This window comes from Ambystoma mexicanum, chromosome 4q, assembly GCF_040938575.1.
Source record: "Ambystoma mexicanum isolate Mex_15411 chromosome 4q, UKY_AmexF1_1, whole genome shotgun sequence".
NCBI lineage: Eukaryota > Metazoa > Chordata > Amphibia > Caudata > Ambystomatidae > Ambystoma > Ambystoma mexicanum.
This window is the reverse complement of record NC_090928.1, coordinates 1073866609-1073891950: the sequence shown is the minus strand read 5'-3', so window position 1 is coordinate 1073891950 and position 25342 is coordinate 1073866609. Positions and strand designations below refer to the sequence as shown.

General features: G+C 45.8%; 1 protein-coding gene across 3 annotated transcripts in view; it reads right to left on the bottom strand.

Moving 5' to 3' along the window:
* Window positions 1–7732: 7732 nt before the first annotated feature.
* The window catches only part of CNIH4 (cornichon family member 4), a 156862-nt gene continuing 139252 nt past the window's right edge, over window positions 7733–25342 (bottom strand). For all 3 annotated transcript variants that reach the window (XM_069608646.1, XM_069608648.1, XM_069608647.1), the window contains 2 exons: window positions 9451–9591; window positions 7733–7946 (listed from right to left, as the gene is read on the bottom strand). In XM_069608646.1, the coding sequence (XP_069464747.1) occupies window positions 7919–7946; window positions 9451–9591 (169 nt within the window). In that variant the 3' untranslated portion in view covers window positions 7733–7918. The remainder of the gene's footprint in view (window positions 7947–9450; window positions 9592–25342) is intronic.

Genomic DNA, 25342 nt, shown 5'->3' with positions numbered 1-25342 from the left:
GTCCGATTTATGACATCCTGTGACGTTGTCCTCGACGGAGGCCCTTGAAGGACATGGACCCGACGCCATCGACGCAGGACGCCCTCTGCCGAAAAAGTTTCCAAAGTGCACAGCTGTGGACATTACATGTCAAGGATGTGGAATACGTTGGAGGACACAATCTATTCGAATCAACTATTCAATGATGATGCTCCATCTAAGTTTTCAGAATCTAACTTAGGGTGATGTGAGGCACTCTGCATGGAAGAGGGACCCCGATTCTATTCCTCCCACACAGAGAAGTACCTAAAGCTGAATACTCCCAATTGAAGTAGGAAACGCTACTGGAGCAGAACTATGAGCAAGGCTGGCCTCTCAAAACATTGTTCATCTTTACCAAGCATAAGGACAGCTTGGACTGGGCAAGTAATAGAGTTATTTTACCAACCCAATGACAGGTGACTGAAGGGGATGCAGGAAATGGAACGTAATCCACACTAAGGCTGCATGCAGAATATTCGTTTTGGGGTTGAATGTCCCCTGCATGACTTGTGCGCCAGCCTAACCCTTAACCTGTTTTTACCAACTTTAGTAAGCATTTAATGAACTAGAGGAAAACATTTACAGAGGTTTTGTAGTCCAGAGAACGTATTGGGTGCCATTTCACCCAAAGTCCTAAACCCAGACACAAAAGACCCGTTCTGACGTACCTGTGACATTTGCATCTTCAAGATATCCTGATCTGGAAAGTTAACCCCACTTAATCTCCCTCTGCTTCAAGTTGGAATATCTTCAGAGCTGGGATTAGCAAGGAAACAAGCAGCTAAGATGTGGCACGTGAACAAATATCGGAAAATGTCAAGATCTTGATGTAACCATCTATCTTCAGGAAGTAGTGAAATTAAAGGAATATATCCTTTTTGAGCTACTGTGACGATTCACAAGGTGTTGCCACTTGTCCCCGGTGGGAGCCCTGTTCCATGAGCTTAGGGAGGTGCGGCCGCTACACAATAGTCCCCCCCCTAAGGGTGGTTTAATGCAGGACCACCTCATGGGAGGACTTCCCCTTCTGGGGATAAGGACGATCACCCTGGTACAGCCAATTTAACATTTCCACTACCCAACATTCCTTAGCCCTCCCTAATGTCGAGAGCGCTACATTGAGAACAAACATGTGTATTGTTGCAACATAGGGCCTAAGACCAAAAGTACTAGGACGAACACAGGAGAGATGAAGATCATTAATTTGGATACCACTGGTACGAGGTGGCCCCAAGAAGGCATAAGGATTGAGCAGATACAGAATGACTGGCGTAATCCGCATGTGAGGAACTGGATACAAAGTATAAAAATGAACAAAGGACTGTTACATCTGAGAAGGCCTGCCGCGGAGCCGAACGCAGCTGTAACGAGAAGCACAGTGGTGGCAGGAGCAGCAGTTTCCAGTCCTGTTGGGGAAAGCAGCCAGCACCCGAAGTCTCCAGCATGGGAGACTTGAACGTCGACTGAAAGCTGTGGCGAAGTGGAGGACAGCAAGAGGACACCAAGGAAGGTCTCCGCCCGCTGAGTGAAGGCAGACTGCATACCGAAGCCAGAAAGATGCCATGAGTGCAGAGAAGAGAGGTCCACAGAGCCAGAGAAGTGTGCACCGGTCCCAAAAGTCCCAGCAAGGTACCAAACCCCTGTGAGAGAAGGGGAGGTTCATGAAAACCATTGGGGACCCAGGGTTGACACAGAGACTAAGGTGGCTTTTCCCCAGCCCAGTATTAGCAAGTAAGTTATTGGGCATAAGAGAAGGGTCTGGGACCCCAAAAGTAAGAAGAAAAGCATCAGAGGAAATCTTCCTTGGTGAAGTGGTACCAAGGAAACCACTAACCACCAGAGAAGAGTGAAAAGGAAAGCATCAGAAGAATTCTTCCTCATCACAGTGGTAGTGAGGAAGGCACTGGCCTCCAGAGAAGGGTTTGGAACCCCGACAGTAAGAAAGAACTGTTCCAGCCAATAACAGAAGGGAGTCATTCTACTGGTATTGGACAAAGAGCTGTGATAGACGCCAGGGGAAAGGGAGTCATCCCCCCTGGCCTTGTGGTGAAATGTACAAAGTAACTCTAGGAGAAAGGAGATATTCTCTTGGCACTGGGCTGAGAGTAGTACTGAATGCACCAAGGAAAGGTACTCATCCTCCCAGTTCTATTGGGAACTACTTAAACTTATACTAGGAGAAGGGAGTCATTCTCCTTGACATTGGATAAAGACTGCGTGAAGCCTGTAAGCCGGGGAAGGGAGTCATAACCCCTGTTATTTTCTGTTGAAAATCACTTTTTGCACACCGTTAAAGAAGCAGAAGGGAGCCATTGTCCTGAAAGAATAACTTTGTTACTTTATTCTTTAGTTATAGTGTGAGGGTTAGAGTAGGATTTCACACAAAACGGTGGAACTTCGATTTGATGGACATTCTGACAATTCCTTTACTTTTAGTTCGAGGAAGGGAACCCCCTCTTAGAGATGGGCAAAGTGAGGTCTTTTGTTTAAGAAATAAAAGTTTATAACCCAAACCATGCCACCTTTGCTCCGACACCCTAACACTATGGACAAGGAAGTGACTGGAAAGTGATCTGAATCAGGCATCATAATCTCAAGATGTTAATAGATGAGGGGAGCTAGGACTTCCCCCAAGTGCAGCAATGTTCTCTTCTATCATCTGGGTACAGGGATTGTGGAACTGCTAAATTTGCCACAACACATGACTGTTCGGTGACCGGGGAAGAGATCACTGCCAAGACAGTTATTTTTCCTACAGGTGCTACAGTGTATCATACATGAAAGAAGTCCCTGGAGGGAGGTTTGGGAGGAAATAAAGTGGGGGTGGGGTGCCGATTATATGTCAGTCCTTCATACATCTCCTGCAAACAACTTACATTATCAAGCTTAAGTGGACATTACTCAAGTCCATCTGAAAGTAGACAATCCCAAGGTTAATCTGGACACGTTGACCATCTGCTTGACGAGGTAGAAAACTGGATGTTAGAACATGTTCTCCCATTACATCCTAACAAAACAGAGTTATACCCTTGGGTCCTAAACATCAAGCTCAGAGTTGATGAAAGCATGCCCCCATCCTTCAATTTTGAAATGTAACAATGTCGTTCACATCTAAAGTAAAAAGGCTGGGCTTTCATTGTTCTCATGACTTGAACCTGGATTCCCAAATAAATCTGTTAGCAAAATCCTCTGTTTTGACATTAGGCCTTCTTCGACAAGCCTTTCTGTTCTTAGACCAAAAATTGTGCCCATGGTGGTTGGTTCCCAAATTAATTTGAAAATGCACTACTGCAACTCTCTTAACCTAGGGATTGGGATTATCATAGTGAACGTTTGCAAAAAATCCAACGTACAGCCATTCGCTTTTTTTTTCTCCACCTCACAATCAGACCATGCTTCCCAATGTCGGAAAATACTATATTGGCTTCCTGTTAGAGCCAGGATTAAGTTTTAGGTGCTCTCACTTTTACATGCTTGCACAGCATGACCGCTCCCTACCTGGAAAAGAAAATGGTCTGTTATCAGCCTGTGAGAGCACTGCTCTCAAAAAATAATTGCAGCTGGTGATTCCAAAATCTAAGTTTAAACACAGCTGATCAGAGCTGGCGGGTGCGGCACCTCGCCTTTGGAAAAGCCTTCCCATTCAAATTTGTTCCATCAACAATCTTCTGACTTTTCACACAGCTATTAAAACCTGGCTTTTTTGCTAATACGGTGGCCTTGCTCACCTCGGTCATGCATTTTGGTGGACAGAAAAAGCAAGTGTTTGCACGTTGATAAAGCTCATTTTGTCTGTGGCGCCATACAAATCTTAAAAATACAACAACATACTTTGTTTCAGTCTTTACCACCTACTCTCCAGTGTTTACCAGTAGTAGCATGTTCAAAAGCTGCCTCTGCCGTGCCTCACAGCAACCATCAATGATGCTTCTGTGGTGCGTTGCATCCCAATTAGACGGGAACAGATGCCTTGGAATGCGTAGAGGCAGGCAAGTTCTCCCATCCACCCACTAAGCACCATGCCATCTCTGCAAAAAGAAAATACAATGCTGATAGAAGGGTTTGTTTCTACAGCAGTTCAGCCATTTAAAAAGTGATACAAATAAAAGGGCCCCACGACAGAAGCATTGTATATGTTGAATGATCTTTCTATACATTGGTTAAGCAGATTTGGGCAGGCCATCGATAGTCTAGGGGAACTAGCTGAAGGCCAAAGTAGATCAGCCAAAATTCGTAGATCTATGCAGTTTGATCCATCCAGACAACCGATGCGCATAGAGGTGCTGGCATAGGCATTTGGAGGAAGCCCTGCTTGTCAAAATAACTAATCAACCTCCAGCTGACCAACCAGCTCTTCCATTTATTTCACAGCCCCATTTTCTGTTGGTGTAAAGACTTACTACTAAACTGTAGACTCCCTCCACAGACATCAAAAGGGATGGGACTCTCGCATAATCACCGTTTAACAGCATCTTCAATACATGTTTTCACTCAGATTGAGCTCCCCTCAACGCATCACACCAGTAGGACTTCCTTTTAGCACACACTATTAGGACCATCAAGGGTACTTTGCGCCTGCATTGCGTCTCAACTAGGCAGGAATTGCTTCCCTGCAGTTTGAAAAAACAAGCCTTCTAGGTGGACACCCAGTACAAAAACAATTTGCAGGAAGTCATTATGCTGACATAATGCTCCTTGCATTGTCTACAAAAGTCCAAGTGCCACCATTATTGCAAGTTGAAGTATGAACCCAGTTTTTGCCAAGTAGGTTCCGTTGATAGCACAGCGTTCTAAATTGAGACCAGACGTTCTACATCATGCAGACCATGCTGAGCAAACAATTGCAGTTTGATAGACCAGTGTTGGAGATATAACATGAAGAGGCTACCTTCAAAAGAAAGACCCAATGAGAAGATCTCCCGTACTCAAAGGCCAATGATGTTTCAGTGCTTCTGAAGGTTAATAAGGTCCTCTGCATTGCAGAGGATGAGTTATTGTTCAGTACACTGCCGCTGTCCTGGCTCTTTCCCTGCTAAAAACGGATGCATTTTCTATAGACTAGAAGAGGCACTGTAGGATGTGCTCTGTAAGGTGCCCATTCCCTGAGATCACTCTTCTGGCACTCCCCCACTTCCTCTCCTAGTTCCCAGGTGGGGTCTTCTTTTTCGAGGTAGTCTTCCCCTCGTTCCTTGCCTCTCCTGACTGCCTTCCTTCTTTCATGATATTCACTTTTCTCAGCTTCTGAACTCAAGTTAGACTTAAGTTCCCTCCTTTCTCCAGGTGTTTCACCAGGTGTTTGCTCCTCTGTCTCCCCACCCTCTGCACTTCAAGTGATTCTCTTGTGTTCCTAGTGTTTAGTTTCCTAACTCTCACCCAGCAGACCAGGACCCACCTTTTCATATCTGAGGTGTCTGGTCAAAGGGTCCCGTCTCATGGTCTGAAGCCTGAAGCTATAACACCCGGTCCTGCCATTTTAGAGTCAAGCGCCTTCTCATGGCAGCAGCCAGACTCCTCCAGCTGTAACGCTACTCTGTGCCCCTCTGTATCCAACCCCCCCCACTGCTGTAGATCTGTTCTGTTTGATTTATAGTGATTGCATTGTATGCCAAAGCATTGAATGCCTTAGCATCTAAAAAAAAAAAAAAAGCATCGAAGGGGGTCATCCCCACCATCCTCGTTTTTTTACCCCTTAAAACCATTATAATTTAAATAAAACCTTTACCGTTGAAAAAAATGCATTCAATGCTTTTTTTCGATGCATTTGTTTTGATGCTTTTGGCATTCAATGCTTTGTATTCGATGCAATGACTGGAAACCATTCCGTTTACCTCCAAAAAGCACTCTGTTATGCATGTGTATTGTCGTATACCTCTGTAAAGCGCTCAGTTGCTTCTCGAAGCTAGGTCTGCGCTCATTAAATACCATTATAATAATGAGGGCCCCCTGCTGATCCTCTTCTCCTGGTTTGCACTGGTATTTTTGTCTGTGTGTACATTTCAGTTAACTGTTACATGCGTATTTCTCGACTCTCCTTCAGCGAACTTCAGTCATTTGGCTGCTGTTCTGCCATGGCTATTCGAAGGCCAAGAAGCTGCACTCCCCCCCCCCCCCAATATCCTCAGCCCTTCGACGCTAGGGATGGGGAGAAGGCCCCCAGGGATTCTACATGTACTGCCTACAGGGACATCAAGTAGCAGGCAACAGAACCTGGCGTCCCTGGACCACTTCCCCTATCCTCTATACAGTGACTATCACAGTATGCCAGACAACATTGTACACAGCAGTTTCATTAATCGTCTTACCTACAGGTATTCACATGTCTGGTAAAGGGGAACTGTTGCCAAAAGGCATGTATGCTTTTGTTGTGACCTTTCTCAGGACCAATGCCGGTTGGGAATTTAGAATGGCTCCCAAGGAATTCTCAGATTCAGATTGATGGTTTTAGATTGGCAAGTGTTGGGGCTGTGAACCAAGTGTTCATGTTGCATCGGTTGGCACCGTTTCCAGTTATAAGCCAGTTATCCAAGTAGGGATACACATGCAGTGCCTGGCCGTGTAGATTTGCAGCCCCAACTGATTACACTTTTGTCACCACTCATTGTTCTGATTCTCTTTAGGGGATCAAGATATAAAGTGGTCCCTTGTTATCTGGAAATCCTTTGGATAATCTTCCCACACACACTTCAACGTCATCCTTGATGTGGTCCACATCCTCTCGATGACCCTTGTACCGAAGGCACCTTTAGGAAATTGTACTGGGGCTAGGGTGGCCAACTCTTTGATAGTCTTTCGCGGGACACTTGCCCACAAGGTGGTGATGACGTCACAACGTCATTCGCGTTTGACCCACCCCTTTTTTAATTACATTTTTTTTTAATGGCTCTTAATTCCTGGCTTAATTTAAATGCAAATGGTTTGTCCTTGGGAGGTGATGGTCACGTTTTTTAACTGCAAACGTGACCATCATGACCCCAGGAACAAAGCATTAGCATTTAAATTAAGCCAGGTGTCAGAGCTTTACAGCTCGACCTGCAGGCTCAAAAGGAGCCAGGGCTGCAGAACCTCCCCCCCACACCTCCCAGGAGAAAGAAAGCAGGCCACTTCAGTTTGCAGAGTGGCTGTGCTGGCGGTAGGTTCCGACGCAAGTCGGGACAACCTGCGTCCCAAACAGCCACTCTGCAAACTGCAGGACGGAGTCCCTAATTGCGGGACAATCCCACAAAATCCGGGACAGTTGGCCACCCTAACTGGGGCCTTGTAGCTGTTGAGGCTGGTGTTTCCTCTTCAGACTATTTCCCTTTGCATCGTCAGGAGGTCAACATTTGCCAAAGCTTGCGCATCAATTTTTTATAATCCTCCAGCCTCATGCATTCCTGAAGCCTCAGTTCAGTCCCTTTATGGGCTGTTTTTTCCCTTCAGTATTCAGTGTGAGGTGTCAGTGGGTCAAATTGGTTGTACTGGTTCACTCATCTCTGGCTTATAACCCCTCTCGGACTGTCTCAGAGCCTGGTGAACCAGCCCCCAAAACAGCCTGTCCCTCCCAAAGAGGCTTGCAGGGGTCTACCATGGTGCATGCAGCACAAAGCTGTCACCGTAAACCATAAGCACGCCTGGAACATGGTTTCTTGTTTAACTCAGGCGGCGCCGGTTAAACCACTTATAAAAGATGCACTTTGGTGACCAATCCAACAAAAAGGAAAAACAAAAAACATCAATTTTTAAAATACTTTATATGTTAAAAATACAGCAAAATATACTTTTTGTTCGAAGAGGAAAAAAATATACTGCATAATGACACTTGTAGACATGTTGCAAGTTTGGTCTCTGCTTGGGATGTTTTTTCTGTAGCTCCGACTTCTAACTTGGCAACTTCACTGATCCTTTTTCTGTTTTTTGCTCAGTCATTTATCAAAGACAGGATCATACTGTAGGAAGGGTGAGAAAAAAAACAGGGGACATGGATTACAATTCTTTTACATACATTCTACTCTTCAGACAGGTTTACCACGGAAAGGAGTGCAAGCAAATGACAATTCTGGAGACTCCTATTTTCAGTGTGTCGAGGAGCCCCATTGCAAATTTAAATATTTAGCTTTTTTTTATTCCACCAACCTTTGATTCTGCAGGCCCAACCAACGTGTGTACCAACTTCCCCAGAAAGCTATTCAAGTGTTAAGTACTATCTGGTTGGACCAAACACCAATGAGAACTAAATACATTCCATTACAGTTTATCAGCCTTACCCGCCAATAGAAATGGGCATAAATCACTGACCTGCAACAAAAATGCACTCCTTCATAAATGTCCGCAGAGCATCTAAACCCAATTTTCTCTTCCTCCTCAACCACACCACTCCCTCAAACATCACAAACATCAGAGCGTCATGAACCCCCTCCAGAAACCTTGGCCGTATGAGGCCATCTTTGCCATAGCCTCCATTAACAAGCTTGTAATCCAAAGAAAAACCGCTCTCAAGGAAGGAAGCCACCAACTACAGACCCACTGCAGTCTCTGTAAAGCTTGTAAGGTCATTGGGACGTCCATGGTTGCAAAACTACAGGCTAAGCTAGACAGTCGCTTCCTTAACAATCCTCTATGGTTGAGTCTGCCTAAGGAATGGAAAATAAAAAACCCTCCTGAAATCTGGGACAATGGTCTGGAATGGGCAGACAAAGGCAGGGCCGGACAGTTAGAATTTCTGGGCCTCAAATCAGCACGTTACACCATGAATCACTAAATCCTCCTTCACCCTAGCAGCAGTTGCATTAGTCGGACTCCTCCATCCCCCTGTTTAATGTCATTCAGTTTAACAGAGCGGGGTCCATAATCTAGGTCTTCACATCAAGTCCTCAGGTGGATTTACAGAAGACTCATCTGTTTCCTTCAATAGAACTATACTGGAAGAATGAGGGCCTGGTCGGAACGTGCAGCACACAGGCAGGACCCCCCCCCCCCCCCTCCCCGCCCAGTGTCAGAGACCAGTACTTAATACGCTTTCATAACCCCTTTCTCCAAAAGTTGTAAAAGGTGCAGAAAAAAAAACACCAGAATTAAAAAAACATCTTTTACACACAAAAGAATGCATCTTCTGCCACCTTACAAAAAGCTTGAGCATACATGCAAACGAGATCATTGAGACCAAAGAAAATGGTTGCGCGGATTTTGGAAATAAGGACAGTGAACACGACTCTACTGTCTTCCATTCTTCACTTCACTATATGAAATGTTACATATATTTGGCTATTCCCATCTGTTCAGGAACTGGCCTGCTAGAAAAACTAAAAGGTCCATTGTTCTCCCCAATAGTTTAGCAGGTATGAGCAAGGCCCGTTGAAGAGCAAGACTAGGCAAACCATGGCAACCGGATGCCCCCCTTGCAGACGCTGGGACCAGACTCAATCTCATTTTTAAATCAAAGAAGAAACTTACCTGTAAAGGTAAATAAAGAAACACAAGAGGTGGAAGCCCAGCTTTATCATGGCTTCTTTCATGTGCGATTTCAGCTGCCCACGATTGTGAATTTCTGTGGGGTCAAACACTCCGAGGTTGCCAGTGGGCACCATTATGTACCTACAGAAAAGAGTTAAAGAGTGATCAAAAACTATGACAGAGCAACACAGTGGATTTTATTAAAATCGGTGGCATATTTTACCATTTTCTGGATATGTATGCGCCTCACCACTCGATCTCTCTACGCAAAATAACTGCTTTCAGGCATCAGTAATACGAGAAAATATCCCACCTTGTTTATTGTGATTATTCCCAGGTATTCCAACCTATCACACGCTCTATTCCAAGGCAATGGGTGCCTGCTGCCATCTTCTGTCCTAATTTGTCAGTCCTGCTTAAAGTAAGTGTAATGAGCAATGGCAGGTTGTCGTCAACTGCCAGCTCTGCTTTCCGCCAACAACTGTATGAAACATTGCTCAGGGTTCATTTCTGTGTCGGGCCCTTTTCTATGGGCAAGGGGCGCAGCAAGCAGCCTGCTCATCTCCCACCTGAGAGAGCAGTGCGCTGCCACATTAAACAGCGTTGAGCACTATACTTACGGAGTCAAGCGACACAAACGCATGCACTGCCTATATCCATTTAGCTCCCATTATGCAGCCAATGGCTTAATAAACTTTTTTCTAAGAAAGCTCCCCCCTCCAAAATGGCATCCCTGCCCCTCTCAGACTTCAGCCGGATGTCCTTAAGTTAGGGAAGCTTTGAGACCTTTTCTTTTCTCTTCTTTCTTCCCCTCTCCCCCTCGCCCGCTAATGTCCCTGTATGCACCTTGACTGGCTGCCTGGTTCCTTCAGAGTCTTACAAGACCCCAGGTCCTCCTAATCCAGTCTACCCTTGCACTTTGTCTTCCCTGACCCCAACTTGCCCTTCCGGGCCCCTACTTCTGCACTATCCTGGCAGGGCCTGCACCCCTTCCAACCCCTTTCCTCACACTTAGCTCATGGACCGTCCTTCCCCTGGCTCTGTCCATCTGGCCTCCCCTGGCACTGCTTTTTCTCACAGCCCTTCCGCCCTGACCGGCACTCCCACCCTCCCCTGCCCTTCTCTTTACTGCACTTGCACGATGCAAATGTCACAAGGACTAGTAGGATCGTTTTTGTTTTGTCCTCCACCCTTGTCTTGTTGCGCCTTGAAACACAATGTATAGGTGCATTATAAATACAAATAAATAAATTAGCATCTTTGTGAAACTAATTTCTGCATACCATTGCCATGCCAGACTGAAGGATTGGGAGTTTATGGTGGACTGAAAGGGCTGCTTTTTTTTGCTGGATTAACCAAAAGGGCAAGTGATAGCAGGAGTGACCACCAAAAGTACATAGCCAAAGGAAAGCACAAAAAGAAGGGAGGAATTGGCATTCATGTGTGCTCTTTTAGTAGGTGACTAGGCTCATTTTATTGGTTATCGGATGTTTTAGCGCAATCAAATGAGTGAATGTCATGTGAACACCACTGGGGTTTCTTTTGAAAAAAACTTTTCTGGTAGTTCAATCCAGTAGAAACAGGACTACAGCTTCCAGAATGCATTCATCTGTTACACGAAAGCCAAGGACTGCAAACATGCTCAACTGAAACACCCGTGTATGAGCGCGATATAAATAAAATACCATATCTGACATGGAGTCCCCTTGGGAAACTATGCCGTTCACTGGGAGGCAAAAACAATGCAAGTATGGAAAAACTATATTTATACACATTGGGCCTCATTCCAAGTTTGCCGGTCTGGAAACAAGGGTGCTGGTTGCAATTTACCTGCACCCTTTCCGGACCGGCAAAGTACAACTCTGCCTGCCAAGGCAGTTGCGCCAGGCAGGTCTAACCTACCGGGCTTAACAGCCCCGGAAGGCAGAGTTGTCATGGAAGCACTGGCACTGTTAGCAACAGTGCCGGTGCTTCCGAGTCCCCATTCCCGTGAAGTCCTATGAGACTCCCCATCCGGCACCCGACTTCTGGATCTGCCAGGACTTGTAATGTCCCGGTGACACCGGGAAGTCAGGCGCCGGATTCGGTGTTAAGAGGACAGCAGCAAACCACCAGTAGCGCCAGCGGGTTAACGCTGTCCTCGTAATGATGCCCCTTAAGTTTGTTGCTATCCTTTAGGTTTTAGCAACAGGGACAGGAGTTGGAAAAATGTATGGCTGAGGGGATTGCATGCAAGGTGATTGTCTTGGGTGTTTGTGTGTGTGTGCTATTTATTGTGAAAAAATGATGCAAAGGCAGAAAATATTCGTAGCCACAATGACAAAGCCGACTGTTTTAACATACATCTAGTGAAGAGGTGTTCTTTCCTGCTACTGAAGGTATTGAGAGCCTATGCCCATTCACAATTAGCCTAGCATTACAATTAGGACTACAGGTGTAAATCAAACCAACCTTTGGTAGAAGTCTGTACCACACAGTTTTTGGTAGCGAGCTGAGCAGCCAGGCTCATCTCAAGCGTGAATGTGAGCAGTACAAGAAGTTACACAGAGGTCTTTCAATCACTGGTTCAAGTAGACACTTATACTCAAGGTTTCTTGGTAAAACACTTAATGTATTACACAATCATTTAGAAAACATTTCACTAGAAGAAGGAATCTTATTATAAACCAATACACTTCAATACAAAAACGCCAAGGTTTTTAGACAGTTTGAGCTCCCCTGAAATAGGAGTCAAATGGCAGTTCAGTTACTTAGAAGTGAGTAAAAGGCACAAGGTAAGTGGAATAGATCACATGTACTTAATAAAAAGTGCAAATCGTTTCAGTTCACCAGAAAAGTTCAATTCAAGTCAATAGGCCTAGGCCAAAGTCAATGGGCTAGTGTTCTGGATAGGAAAGAGCAGTTCTTCTCAGAAGTAGTTTAGGTGAAAAAGAATCATTTGTTGGGTCACAAGCTGATTAGGCCTGTAAGTTGGGAAAGCTTCATGAACTTTCACCGCGAGAGTGGCGTTCTCTCAATCGGGTTGGCACAGTACCTTAGTATGACGAACAAAATGCAAAGGACTACGTTGGTTCCTGGCAGGTACTGCAGATCTCACTGTTCCCGAGCCTCAGTCGTAGGGACAAGAGGGAGGACGTCGGGGGAACTCCTGCACTACACGGGATCTTCGAAAAAGCAAACGAGATGGAGTCCCTTCAGTTCCAGTAGCTGTAGATTAAAGCGCACAAGCTGGTGCCCCTCTCCCTGGTTAATCCTAACCAGTCGAGAATGGTATTCAGGTGGCTTGCGAGTTGATTGGTCCCACCAACTCAAAAGGAAGAAGTTGTCCCTGAAGGGGCTTCTCTGTTAGGCAGAAACCTGTGCAGTTCCCTTAGGGACCACTGCAAAAAGTTTAAGACCACAGGAGTAAGCAGTAAACCCAATTGATAGCAGTCCGCACCACCCAGATTTACCTGGTAGCTGTGGCTGAGCAGTCAGACTTCCCTCAAGAAGAGTTAGGCAGTATATAGAGTATACACAATAGGGCTAAAAATACAGTAGAACAAGCAAACACTGGCCAGAGCTTTGGTATTAAAAGTATATAATTATTTAAACACACACTTATGAAAATACACTGGCACTAAAAGTATATACACCTCCCTAGTTAATTATTCGACAAGTCTAGGTTAAGACACCACTTATTAGCAAAACAGAGGTGAGCGTGTAACCTTAGATGGCACTCCAATAATTTGTTAAAAAGGGAGAGAAAAGGCAGAGTATGGAAATAACAGCACCAACACTTTTGAAACCACAGTAAGTCAACAAAGGCAGGGTCTACTGTAGAGCCGAAAGTTCATAGGCCAGGCCCACTCTTGGAGAGAGCAAGGCGGAATGTGCCCAAGATCACACAGTGGCAATGTACTCAAAGTCTTTGCAGAAAATGTCAAAAGAGGTTGGAGCAGTTCAGAAAAGCAAAGTTTAGCAGGTCTGAGGTCAACCCAGTTGGAAGGTCAAGGATTTACAGGACACCTTGGACAATCCGTTGCAAGGGAGACCAGGCGGGACACAGTACCTGAAATGGTGAGAATGCTCCAGCAGTGGCAGTTGTTCCTGGCAGCGGGTGCAAGTCGTGGCTTCGACCAGAGGAAGAGATGATCTCGACGAGGAAGAAAGCTGGTGGTCGTTGCACTGCCAGGGAAGAAACCAGCCGCAGAGTTCCCGATTAAAAGGTACGACCCTTTTATTCGCGGTTAGTGGTGAAGCGTGGCTATCCGGCCGCCGGGGTGCTTTGCACAGGCGATTCGACCACGAGACGTCCAGGAAGGTGAAAAAGGCGAACTGGTTGGTCCCACCAGCTCAAAGGGAAGAAGACTCTCCTGGAAGAAGATCTCCTCTGTCGTCGGGGAAGTGGCGAGTTCGTACAGCAGGGCTCCACCGGTGGTGTCGTTAGATGGCTCAGCTTCTACCCTCTTCGGATTCTGTAGGTCCTGTGGTGACTTCTGAAGTTCCAGTCCCCCAAAGCCCTGCTTTTATGCAGAAAAACCCCCATTCAACAGCCTAGCTGTCACTCACACATGCTAAGTGGTGAGCCGGGCGGCTCACCACTGGGCCAATCACACAAGAGTGCGACTTGAGTTGCCAAGGCAACTCAGTCCAGGGTGCCTAATCCCCCTCCCACACATCCTGTAGACCCCAGACAGAGCAGCACCATTTGGAGGGCTTCTGTGCAGAAGCCTGCCGAAAAGTGGAACAAAGGGCTCGACTTGGGTTAGAGTTTCAGAGGCGAACACAAACACCATTTTAAAACCGAGTCCTGGCAAAAAGACCCAACCGGGGAATTAATATTAAATAACCCAGCGGTATCTTTAACATTGCACCAAAAGTGGTGCGTCTAAAATCAATGGGAAAATCCCATAAGAAATATTCTGGTAGAATATTTCGCGTGGTATCCACTGCCACCAGCCAGAAACTCGACAAGGGGGGACTGGACAGTGCCCCTTTGGAAAACAGACCCAGGGGCAATCGAATTACCGCTACCAGTACTTCCACAATATGATGGTTTGTACTGGTTCTGTTCACAATTTGAGACTAGTAAAGCCAATGGTGACTTTACATGCCCTGGGAGACAAAAGTCAGTCCCAGGGTATGGAGTCTGTTTGGGGGTCACTATGACACCCCTGTGTTACTGCACTGGGTGTGCTGGGTAACAAACCAAAAACACATGAAGCCCTATGGAGTAAAAGACCCCATAGCCCATAAAACACATTCACAGTCGAAGGACATTCTGAAATCATGCCTAAGAGTGGGAGAAAAAGAGTCTCACTCTTAGCAGGAGAAAAAAATAAACCCCAAAAATACAGCAAAGCTGCTGGGGGACTCACTAGGTTTGGGAAATTAGCCTTAACAGAGAATTCTCCCCAACATCTGTCGAGATTAACTTGGCAATTCCGACCTGCAGCAGGGCTTCACCGGCAAACCAACGGTCCAGAAGTTGCAGCAGCCGTCCTTTTCCAGCTCGTCTTCGGTTCTTTCGTTCCAGTGGTCGACTCTGCTTTCCAGTCCAAGAGACTCACCTTTTAAACAGTTTTCTTCACTCATTCCAGCCTAGCTGTCACTCACCAAGCAGGGTGGCTGTCCTTGCCGGACAGTCAGCCAGCCAATCACGCCAGAGTGCATTTGGGTCTCTCCTAGGAAACCAAGCACAGGGAGTTTCGGGCACCTCCCTCACTTCCTACCCACCCCATACAATCAGACACCAGAGGCAGTCTTCAGTCCTGAAGCCCGCCAAAGGCATACGAACAAAGGGACCAAACCTGGTTTGGCGCGCAGAGACAAACACTACAAGGACCTTTCCAAAAAGAAACGGCGAAAAAAGAAGACCGGGACCTGTTTAAACAAAGGGGGCTTAAGGCGCCATCTTGAAAAACATGGCTCCCGTGATTTTTAGCTACCGGTGTTCGTGGTCAGGAAAAATCATGTTAGTTTGTGTACCACTGCCACCAGCCTTTTCAATAGGAAAGGGTAGCATTTGACTGCTACATGAGTAGTTAGACACAGGGGATACTATGTAACCCCTCCAGCACTCCATTGTAAGATGGTGTGTGCTGGGTCTATAAATTTGGAGACTAGTAAAGTCAATTTCACTTTACATTCTCCTGGAAACAATAGTTTATCCCAGGGAAGGTATTTAAAGTATTGGAAAGTCTAAAGAGACATCCCTGTGTCACTGCACTGAGGGTGCTGTGTAACACACCCTCAAAGATGATGTCCAAGGAGTTATCCTAAAACTCTGAAATCAAAGAACACAAGTGTAATACACACATCAAAACACATGAGAGTGGGAATAAAGGCTCACACTCTCTTCAGGTAAAAAATCAAGTCCTCAAAAATCCAGCAAAGTTGCTGGGTGTCTCTAATGTGAAGGGAATTAGCACATTTATGAGAATTCTCCCTAACAGACAACAGCAACTAGTAAAACATACTTGGCATTCTAATATATGTGATTGTACTAGCATCATAACTATCATGTGGAGCTTTTTATAGAGCTTCATGTAGATGTACCACGAAAACTCTTAGTGTTCTTATGACCCACTGATGAGAATCTATTCACCACCCTCAGAATGAAGAAGGACCTTGTCGGTGCCATCAGAGTTTAAAACTTTGTTGCACATGAGCTACTCATCTGGCACACAACTATTTGCCAGAAATTAACAAATGCCCAGGAAGTGCCCCCATTAGGTGGCTGTTGACTTCACATGCCTAAAGACTGACGCCATTTTCTAGATATCTCACCAGAGACCAGGTTTTCCCATTAAATGCCAATGCACTCACACCATTTGGCATGTATGGTTATACTTTATAGTTTGTATAGGTACGCCGATCGTATGGCAATACGACTGCTTCACTTTATAGCCTACCTACTTCTCTGGTTTTCCCCTAAAGGTTTGGGGCCGACGAGCTGGGCTTGGGTTGGAGTGCAGTGTTTAGAAGAGTGGTTACAAATAACAGGGTTTCGCCGTCTGGGGAGTATACTGTCAAGAAAGAAGTTGAAGTCGTTTCAAGGCATTCTTTATATCCTAACCTTACTTTACTTAATATGGCTAGGAACTGCCTCGTTTTTACCACCACCTAACTATTTTGCACCCATCTTCCATTCCTCTGCCAGAGCATTCAGAGCAGCCTCTGAGCGCTGTGTTGACTGACTGAAGAGCTACTGCTACACTTTCAATTCAGCGCAAGATAGTTTAAAAAAATATAGTTCACACAGCAACAAGAGACACTTTTACGGAAGCTTCATCTAGAAGAGTGCCCTTCATAAACAAACAAAAAGATGAGAAAGAAAATGAATTCCCGTTTAAAGTTTTGTTGTGTATGTGCGTCTTATTAATTTGATGTACAAGTCATAAAACCGTATTTAAATTGCAATTACAACATTAATCTGGAGAGGGAGTGCAGTGTGGGGGAGCAGTAAAGTAGCAATGTGGAGGACGGGGGCTCATTTTTTTCACGCACTGGACACAATACGGTCTAGAAACTGCCCTGTGTCTGGGATTCTGGTCTCAGATAGTCATCTCTCTATAATCTTTTAAATCACACGGATAAGTTGATGCCAATCAAGCAACAAAATAAAGTGGCCCTATTCATTACTTGACTTGATAATTGTTCTTTATAAAATATGCAACCATACTGCAGCATTAGGATGGACACGGTATGGGTGGGAGGGAGTTAGAGGATGGCGTGGCAAGCACAGCCATTTAATGAAGTGAAAGCTAGAAAATGAATCAAGCAAATGCAACCAGACCAACATTTGATTAAACAAACAAAAATTAAAAGCACCTCCTTCGCAATATGGTGTGGAGCTGACGAGCAAGGCTTGCAGTGCGGCGTTTAGAAGAGTGCTTATGAATAATAGGGTTTCCCCTCTATAGAGAACGAAAGCTTACATGCAAAATAAAGTTGTGCTGGCAGCAGCGCTTTAAAATGGTTAGGTAATTTCCGGTCCCGAGTACCTGCACTTTTATTTGAAAGACATAGTACTGGCACCTCTCTGAAGGTAGCCAATACTTTTAATGGCGTACCACCAGCACTTCTAAACAGTAAGCAAATACACTGGAATAGTGAGTACCTGCCCTTCAGTACAAATGTTACCTTATTTTCACTTTTCGTGTAAAATTCCCCTTCCCTGCACTTGAAAACTGCGCCAAAAGTAAGCCCTTGCTGGAAAAGAGGCTGTGCGCACATATTTTAGTTTTTTTACATGCAGGCAATTTGAGGGTGAAAGCTTGTGCCCGCGCTTTATGTAGCAATACCAGTCTAGAAGTGCACTGATGCAGCGTGCAGTTCCAGCAGGGCAAGGAGGTAACAACCAACCCAGAGCACACAGGCCTCTGAAACGCACATGCCTACGAGTGTACAGCTCTCAAGATACAAAGTAGAACCGGCAGCTGCAAACATTAAGGGGTGGCTTCACCGGACTCGGTATTGATACTAGGCAAGACTAATGAATTAAAAATTATAGTTTTCTAAAAGACTCGCTTTTATTGATCAGTTCTAAAGCGATTTTTGTAGTTACCGCAAAGCTGCATACAAACCATGAGGCTAAATATGAATCCTTTATTTGCTATCTGAAAGGCGCCTTGTGTGGTCTTACCAGAAAGGCGCCGCAACACAGGAATGCTTTACTGACCAGAGATGCACCAGTCATACAGATCAGTGGCGGACCAACCTACTCCCCCCAAAAACAAATAAAAACAGGTACATACTTCCAAGATAGAGGAAACATGCTCCAACAGCGAGGAACCAGCGGGCATAGGGGTGCCTGCCCCTGCCTCCTCCCACATAGCTCAACCCATAGGTTCAGGTATATGGACCCAGCAGATGAGCATCACGGGAAGGAGGGGATCTTTATAACCTATTGTCTTTGTTACACACACTACTTAAAGGCGCACTATTTATTGCGATGCCCTAGTCCTGCGGTGCGTCACTTTATGCTTCGGTTAGTACGAATGAGCTTCCACGTGATGCTTTCATCAAGATCCCCATTGAGAATAGATTATATTGCATATGTAAATCAGCACACCTGCAGGAAACTGCACGGCATGTTTTTACTAAGTGCACTGGGTTAGGCCCAATTTACATGAATATACTGGGGCAATGTGTTAGTTGTTGCGAGTCGATCAAGACTGCATTTTTGGAACTACAGAGACTGAATCAGTTCACATTGCCAGCTTTCGATTGTGGTGCTATCTTAATAAGCGCCTCAAGGAATGAGGGGTGTTTGTGGAGTGTGTATTTATGTTCTTAATATGAATTTTATTAATTTGAAAATGAATGCCATCAATGATGTATTTTCGTAAAATGTGCATCTATTAGGTATTTTATAACCATAAATAGTATTCGTGGTTTTTAGTGATTTAATGAAATGAGATATTAGGTGTAATATGAGGAATATGGTGAACTGTAATGCTAACGTGTTATGATTCTTGGTGTTTTAGTGACATTTGTGAAAGTTCCCAGTGAACTAAAACAAATTAAAAAAAATAATTATAATAAGGAGTGGCCATTCATTTCCACTCCTTTGGAAAACACGCTAATCGAAAATGAGAATTACTTTCATGGGCCCTAAAAATAATTTCACTCAACTCCAAAACAGTGGGAATAAAATACTCCCACTTTACAATCTTATCTGTAACCCTGGTTGCACCCATGCCCGTGGATGTAGCATGCATAGCTCCCAGACTATTACCCTAGTAAACTTAAAAGTCTCCAAACCACTGGAGAAGAACAAAGGCCCTTTGAACTTCAGAAGCAGAGCCACGGAAGATTGTGTAGAGGAACTAGTTTCAAACAGGTTTCATTTCAAAGGGAGTGGGTCAAGAAAAATGTTGAAGTTTGCAATGGTGGTAAAGAGAATACACACCGTCCAGTGCTTTAAGTGGGCCGGGGCCAGCCTCCAAAAAGTGGGGCTGAGCCAGGGCACCCTGCCGGGGCCTCCCTCAGTCCCACCACACCATGGAGGGACACATTATCCCGCCACGGCCATAGCAGCAACGGGAGATGCACCTGCCATTTTAAAGTCAGGCAGCTGTCTGACAGAAGTGGCAGCCAGCCAAAGCATCGCTGAAACTGGAAGTTGCAGTTTCAGCAACGCTGCGCTGGCTGGCACTACTGTCAGTCACTAACTTCCCCTTGTTATCCCTTTGTGTGAGGGGTCACAAGAGGAAGCCATGGTCTGTTTCCCCTTGCCATGTCACAGACCTGCGTAGAATCCGGGGGTTCTGTGATCTAATCTGCAGATTAGATCACGGAGCTCCCTATACCCCCGGGTTCGCAGAGGGTCAAAGAAGCCTCAAGCTCGGTGATCCATCTGCTCTGCAGAGCACAGATCACCGAGAACGAGGTGTCTTTGTCCGTTGGCAAAGCTTTATAAAAGATGGCTTGAATTGTGTACTTTTCCAGGCACCTTTGATGAACATAGAAATCTAACATTTCTTTTCATAAAAGATGGCAGGAAAAGTACACAATTCAAGCATTTTTTTATAAAGCTTTATCGACAAAGACACCTTGTGTTTGGTCCGTCCTCAAAGCTTTATGAAAGATGGCTTTAATTGGGTACGTTTCAAGCCATCTTTTATAAAAACCATAGAAATATGTTAAATATTTCTATGTTCATAAAAGATGGCTTGAAAAGTACACAAACCATAGTAAGGTACGCATACAAATATATACATACTTACATTTATATATTTGTTTGTGCACCATACTATGGTTTGTGCACTTTTCATACCACGCCCACCATGTAAGCCACACCCCCTCAATTTCTTACTCCACTTAAAGCACTGACACCGTCCAAATACTGATAGGAAACGGGAGCTTAAAGCACATCATGATACCCAATTAGAAATATAACGCTCAGTCGTGGTCTATCAAAATCGTAGTAGCTTAGAGGTAACATTGACTCACTTAAAGCAAACAGAGCTGTTCTCAACTTGCTGAAGAGGCCTGCATGAGCCAAATTACGACCATGGCTGCTTTCCCCCTTACAGGATTATGGAATGGTGTCCATCTGCCTTCTTGGAATCGAGATGCACTCTTACCCTGCTGGGGAAAGCTCCAGGAGTCAGGAAACATCCATTCAAATGTGGGGGGCATATAATCCCTGGAGAGACTGGCATCTTTTTAATAATTATAATTGGTTATTTATAACGTGCTTAATACACAGAGGTTTCTAAGCGCTGACCCAGGGATTGAACCTGTGTTGCTCCGCATCGTCTTGCTTCAAAGGCGAGTGCGTTGCCCCCGAGCTATCCCCCTGGCATATGTATCTGTTCTACAGAAGGGGAAACAAAGAGCTCTGTGTTGGTGACTTCGAAAAAGATATTACAAATAATTTTGAATTCTCTTAAAAATTGAGCCTCGGTGGAGCCGACTAGCACAACATGGCCTGCCAGACCAGAAGGGCCCATCTTTAGGGGTCACCCTGCATTGCCGAATCCATTCAAGCTTTTTATATATCAAGACTAAGACCAGACAGAGCTCATCAAGTACCAGGACCAATGCCTTTAAATAGTTCTGTCCTTTAGAGATTGAATCTTGGAGGCAAGTTGGCCGCACTAGTGGGAGGTTACACTAGCGGGAACTATGGAAGACGCCCATGCCGAAAGCACATAACCACAGTCCCTGGCACACAAACATGAGCCCCCGAGCAATTGATCAAATCACACCCAGAATTATGGGCCGCCCCCCTGAGAGGCTTGTTCAACTGTGTGAGCAAAACCCTTCATAGTCTCTGCCACTTGGAAAGAATCCCTAATCATCCCCATACACAAACATGGGCATAGGGGGAATCCGAATAACTTTAGACCGATAGCTTTGTTGGACTGTTCCAATAAGATCTTGGGAACCCTTCTACTAAGAGAGCTTAAAGGACATAACATCCCAGGGCTTGTATTCCCAGTCCCAGATTGGGTTCTGCACTGGTATGGGAACCTCTGAACGCTTTTACTCTTTCCCATCTTTTAGCAGCGGTCAAAAACAGCAAGATAGGAACGGTCTACATGGCATCGATCGATCTCTCTAGTGCATTCGACACAGTTTGCAGAGCAAGACTCTGGAAAAAAACTGCTGGATATGAATCTTCCATTAACGTTGGTGCAGTTGTTGGCTCTGCTGCACACTGACATGGTCAGAGTGAGTTGGACTACCCCATTGCTACGCACAATGGTTTGCGGCAGGGGTGCGTGGTGGCCCCCATTCTATTCAACCTCTATCTTGCAGATTTACGCAGTGTCTCTGGGGGGGGGGGAGGACCACCAATCATGTGAAGCTGGGCTCGGTGTCATTAGACTGCATTATTTTTGCGGATAATGTAGTCGTGTTCGACCTGACACCAATTGGGCTCCAGAGGAAACTCACACTGTTCTTTGAATATGTGATAGAGAACAAACAGCGAGAAATCAAAGGTAATTCTCTTTCCGAACAAGAGATCCCCAAAAACCATGACATGGACTGTAGGGGGAAATCCCCTAGTCAAAGTGGACCTTGTACCTTGGGTATCACATTACCAACACTTACTCTAAGGAGAGCTAGAAGCTCCTGGTCAGGGGTAAGACTGTCATTTTTCCTTGAGCCCTCTTTTACAATACTATCTTTCCACTGTGGAGCCTACTTTACTCTACTGTTTGGATCTTTGTCCCTTTAAACTGGTGGATTTCCTCAATACTATACAGGGAATAATGTTTAAGAAAACCCTAGGTCTGTCTATGGCCATTCCTAATGCCGTTATAAGGCAAGAGTTCGTATTGATCTCATTGGGGACGAGAGCCAAATGGAGAAAAATGGCCGAATATGCATAACTATTAAATCCACCTGCTACGTCCCCATCAGCGCTAGGGGGCAGAGCAAACTAGAGCATCTGGGGCCACCATCACAAAATTCAAGAAAGAAATGGTTGAACTGCTCGCCTAGATAGGGTCATCTGATGGCCGATTTCCCGGCTCTGCAAACAGAATGGGATAAAGATTTGGGGATGAAAATAGACAGTGAATTTGTGTGGTCTAGCCTGATGATGGGCCAGGGTCAGGGTCAGACTCGATGCTGTCCTTAACTGGTTTTCTCGATCAGATACAAAATAATAATGGAGTTATGATGAAACCAACCAATCACCCCGTTTCTTCTGTAATGATGCTTTATGCAAGTTGTTTTATGTAACTTGTTTGAACATCTTTTCTATGAGAAAGTTCATTTGATCTTGTTTGTTATGTTTTTGTATCAAGTGAAAGGTTTATACTTTTGCCTGAACCAGAACACTTATAAAAATAAAATCAAAATTGGTATTGGATCGCTACCTCAGAGGACGGTCAGCGGGGTGGAAAACTGATGTGTGCCTGTGGCCCATAGATAGCGGGCAGTGGATTGGGCACGACCCCAATGGGGAGCCCACTGAGTGCGCATAACTAGGTGGCAGCCCTACCTAGGGCTCCTGCAAAAGGAATTTGAGCTTGCCCCCCGCAATGTAGAGGGAGCAGCAGGCAGGTCCTCAGGACAGGTGCTACTAAAATGGAACGTTGGAGGATCATGCCTTGGGGGGTGGGGGGGACGGTGGGGAAGTGCGGGGGCGGATGGGTGACATGCAGCTAGTGGCTAGGAGAGCACCATGACTGGGTCTGAGCAGGGTCCATCCTGTGGCCGGCCATAGAGGAGCATTGTAGGTGCGTGCAACGAATGCCATCGCATCCCCCCCCTCTGGTGTTGCGTGGAGGAGCAGCCCAAGCATCGTACAAGGGAGATGATTGGAGCCTGTGGAAGGGTGCTGCAGACATCAGTGTGATCGTCGACAGGAGAAACCAGTCCAGCGCTCCATAACCAATGACCAAATTCACAAGCGGCCCAGCACAGGAGCTAAAATGCAGGCTTTGCAAAGGTCGTCCCCCAGGTGAGGAGTTGGATTTGAACTGCGCTGAGCATGGAGCAGTGCCACACATCCTTCAGAGCAGTTAGAGCAGCCCAGCCACTGAAGAAGGGATCCAAAGGCACGGAAGCAGGCCTTGAAGGCTGGGCGAGGGGGGAGGCAGGGGCGGGTGATACAGTTTAACACCTGGGGGGGCAACAAATGACAGCCTGAGGGGACAAATAGTGTGGCGGGCCACTCCTACCATTCAGGGACTGTGTAGGGCCCATCCAGGCAAAAGCCTGACCTAGAGACGCTTCACCTTCTCACAAGGGAAATCCCGGATCCGGGACTCAAGGGCTTGATGGATGCCGAAGGGCCACCCAAAGGCCTCTGGTAACGAAGCTGGAAAAGGGACCCTCCAGGAACCCTGCCGGACATCTGGAGCCAGGGGGACGCTAAACTTAGAGGCGCACCAGCGAAGGAGAAGTGACTTCAAGGGATCCACCTACACTGCCACAGACCGAGATACTTACCAGGCAGGATCTACATCAAAGCTTGGGAGACGTTTAGAGCTCACTCACAGGCTCACTTACTAAATCCTTTCTAGAGCAGTTTCAGCTCACAGGGACTGTCCTCCATGCAGCAATTGCATACCTGAAGAAAGAAGTGGGCCAATTGGGGGGGGAACGCACAGATCCTTTGAAATGAGGCCTCCAGGATGTGGTGACGAACACCGAAGACCACAGCAAGGCGATAGAATACCTGAGCAGAACCACACAGAACTTGGAACTTCAGGTGGAGGTCCTTGAAAACAGGTCTAGGAGATCCAATATTAGAATTAAAAATATGCTGGAATGAAGTACAATCCTTGTTTGCGGCCATTCTGGGGGATACTAGACCAGAGGAAGTGGGTATTGATAGGGTCCATAGGACTACAGGAGCCCCAACCAAAGGGCAAGGGATGTACTGGCAGCACTGATGGTATACTCACAAAATAAGGCAATCCTGCGGGCCACCAAAAAAAAGGACCCGACAGTACAAGGCACCCCGATCCAACTTCACCAAGACCTGGTATAAAGCACGCTGCTTAAAAGGAAGCACATGATGGGTAGTTCGTGAGCTCATGCAAAAGAACATCAGGTACAAGCGGCCTTATCTTTGAGTGGGACGGAGCACGTTGTTGCATTACCTTGGTTCAAGAGGGCTGCTCCATATTGGGGATCAAGCCGGATATAGCGGAGCAAGAGACAAATGCTCCAGCGCTCTATCCCAAAATGGCAACAGACCCTAGGAATGGTCAATGCCAGAAACTCTGAGAAGAAAGGGGCATATGCCTAAGAGCTGGAGGTGACACTGGGGAGGAGAGTCAGAGGAAGTGAGAAAATCAAGCACGAGGGAAATTTGTATTTTTCTATACTATGCTGAGAGTGGTGGGTGACTGTCAAAGATGACATGCATTACTCACCGTAATAGCATTTCTGATGATTGTATCTGCTTAGATTCACATGCTGTGCATATGGTCTGACATCCAGTGGTAACCACAGATTATTGCAGCTCGTTTTTTGGGGACAGAAAGGGGACGTCGGCATAGGTGTGTCTGTAACACTATCCCCATCATGACATGTAGTGTACCCAAAATCCCTCACGCGCTGAGGTCCCTCCGATTGTATTTTTTCTGCCATGATGGAGCCCAAGGCAATGGTGAGTGAGTACATAAAGAGAGAAAGTATTAAGACGTCTATGTTCCTTCCACCCGAGCAGGGAGGCAGGGTGGAGCATGTGAATCTAAGCAAATACAATCATCAGAAATGCTATTACGGTGAGTAATGCAGGTCTTCTAATGCTTGTTAATCTGCTTAGACTCACATGCAGTGCACAGACTAGCGAGCAGTACCTGGAGTTGGAGGTGGGTTGTGAGAAGGCACAGTAGAGAAAAGATGTCTTAATACTGCTTGTCCCACCTGAGAATCAGATCTAGAATGAGTGTCTAGGCAATAGTGTTTTGTAAAGGTGTCAACAGAA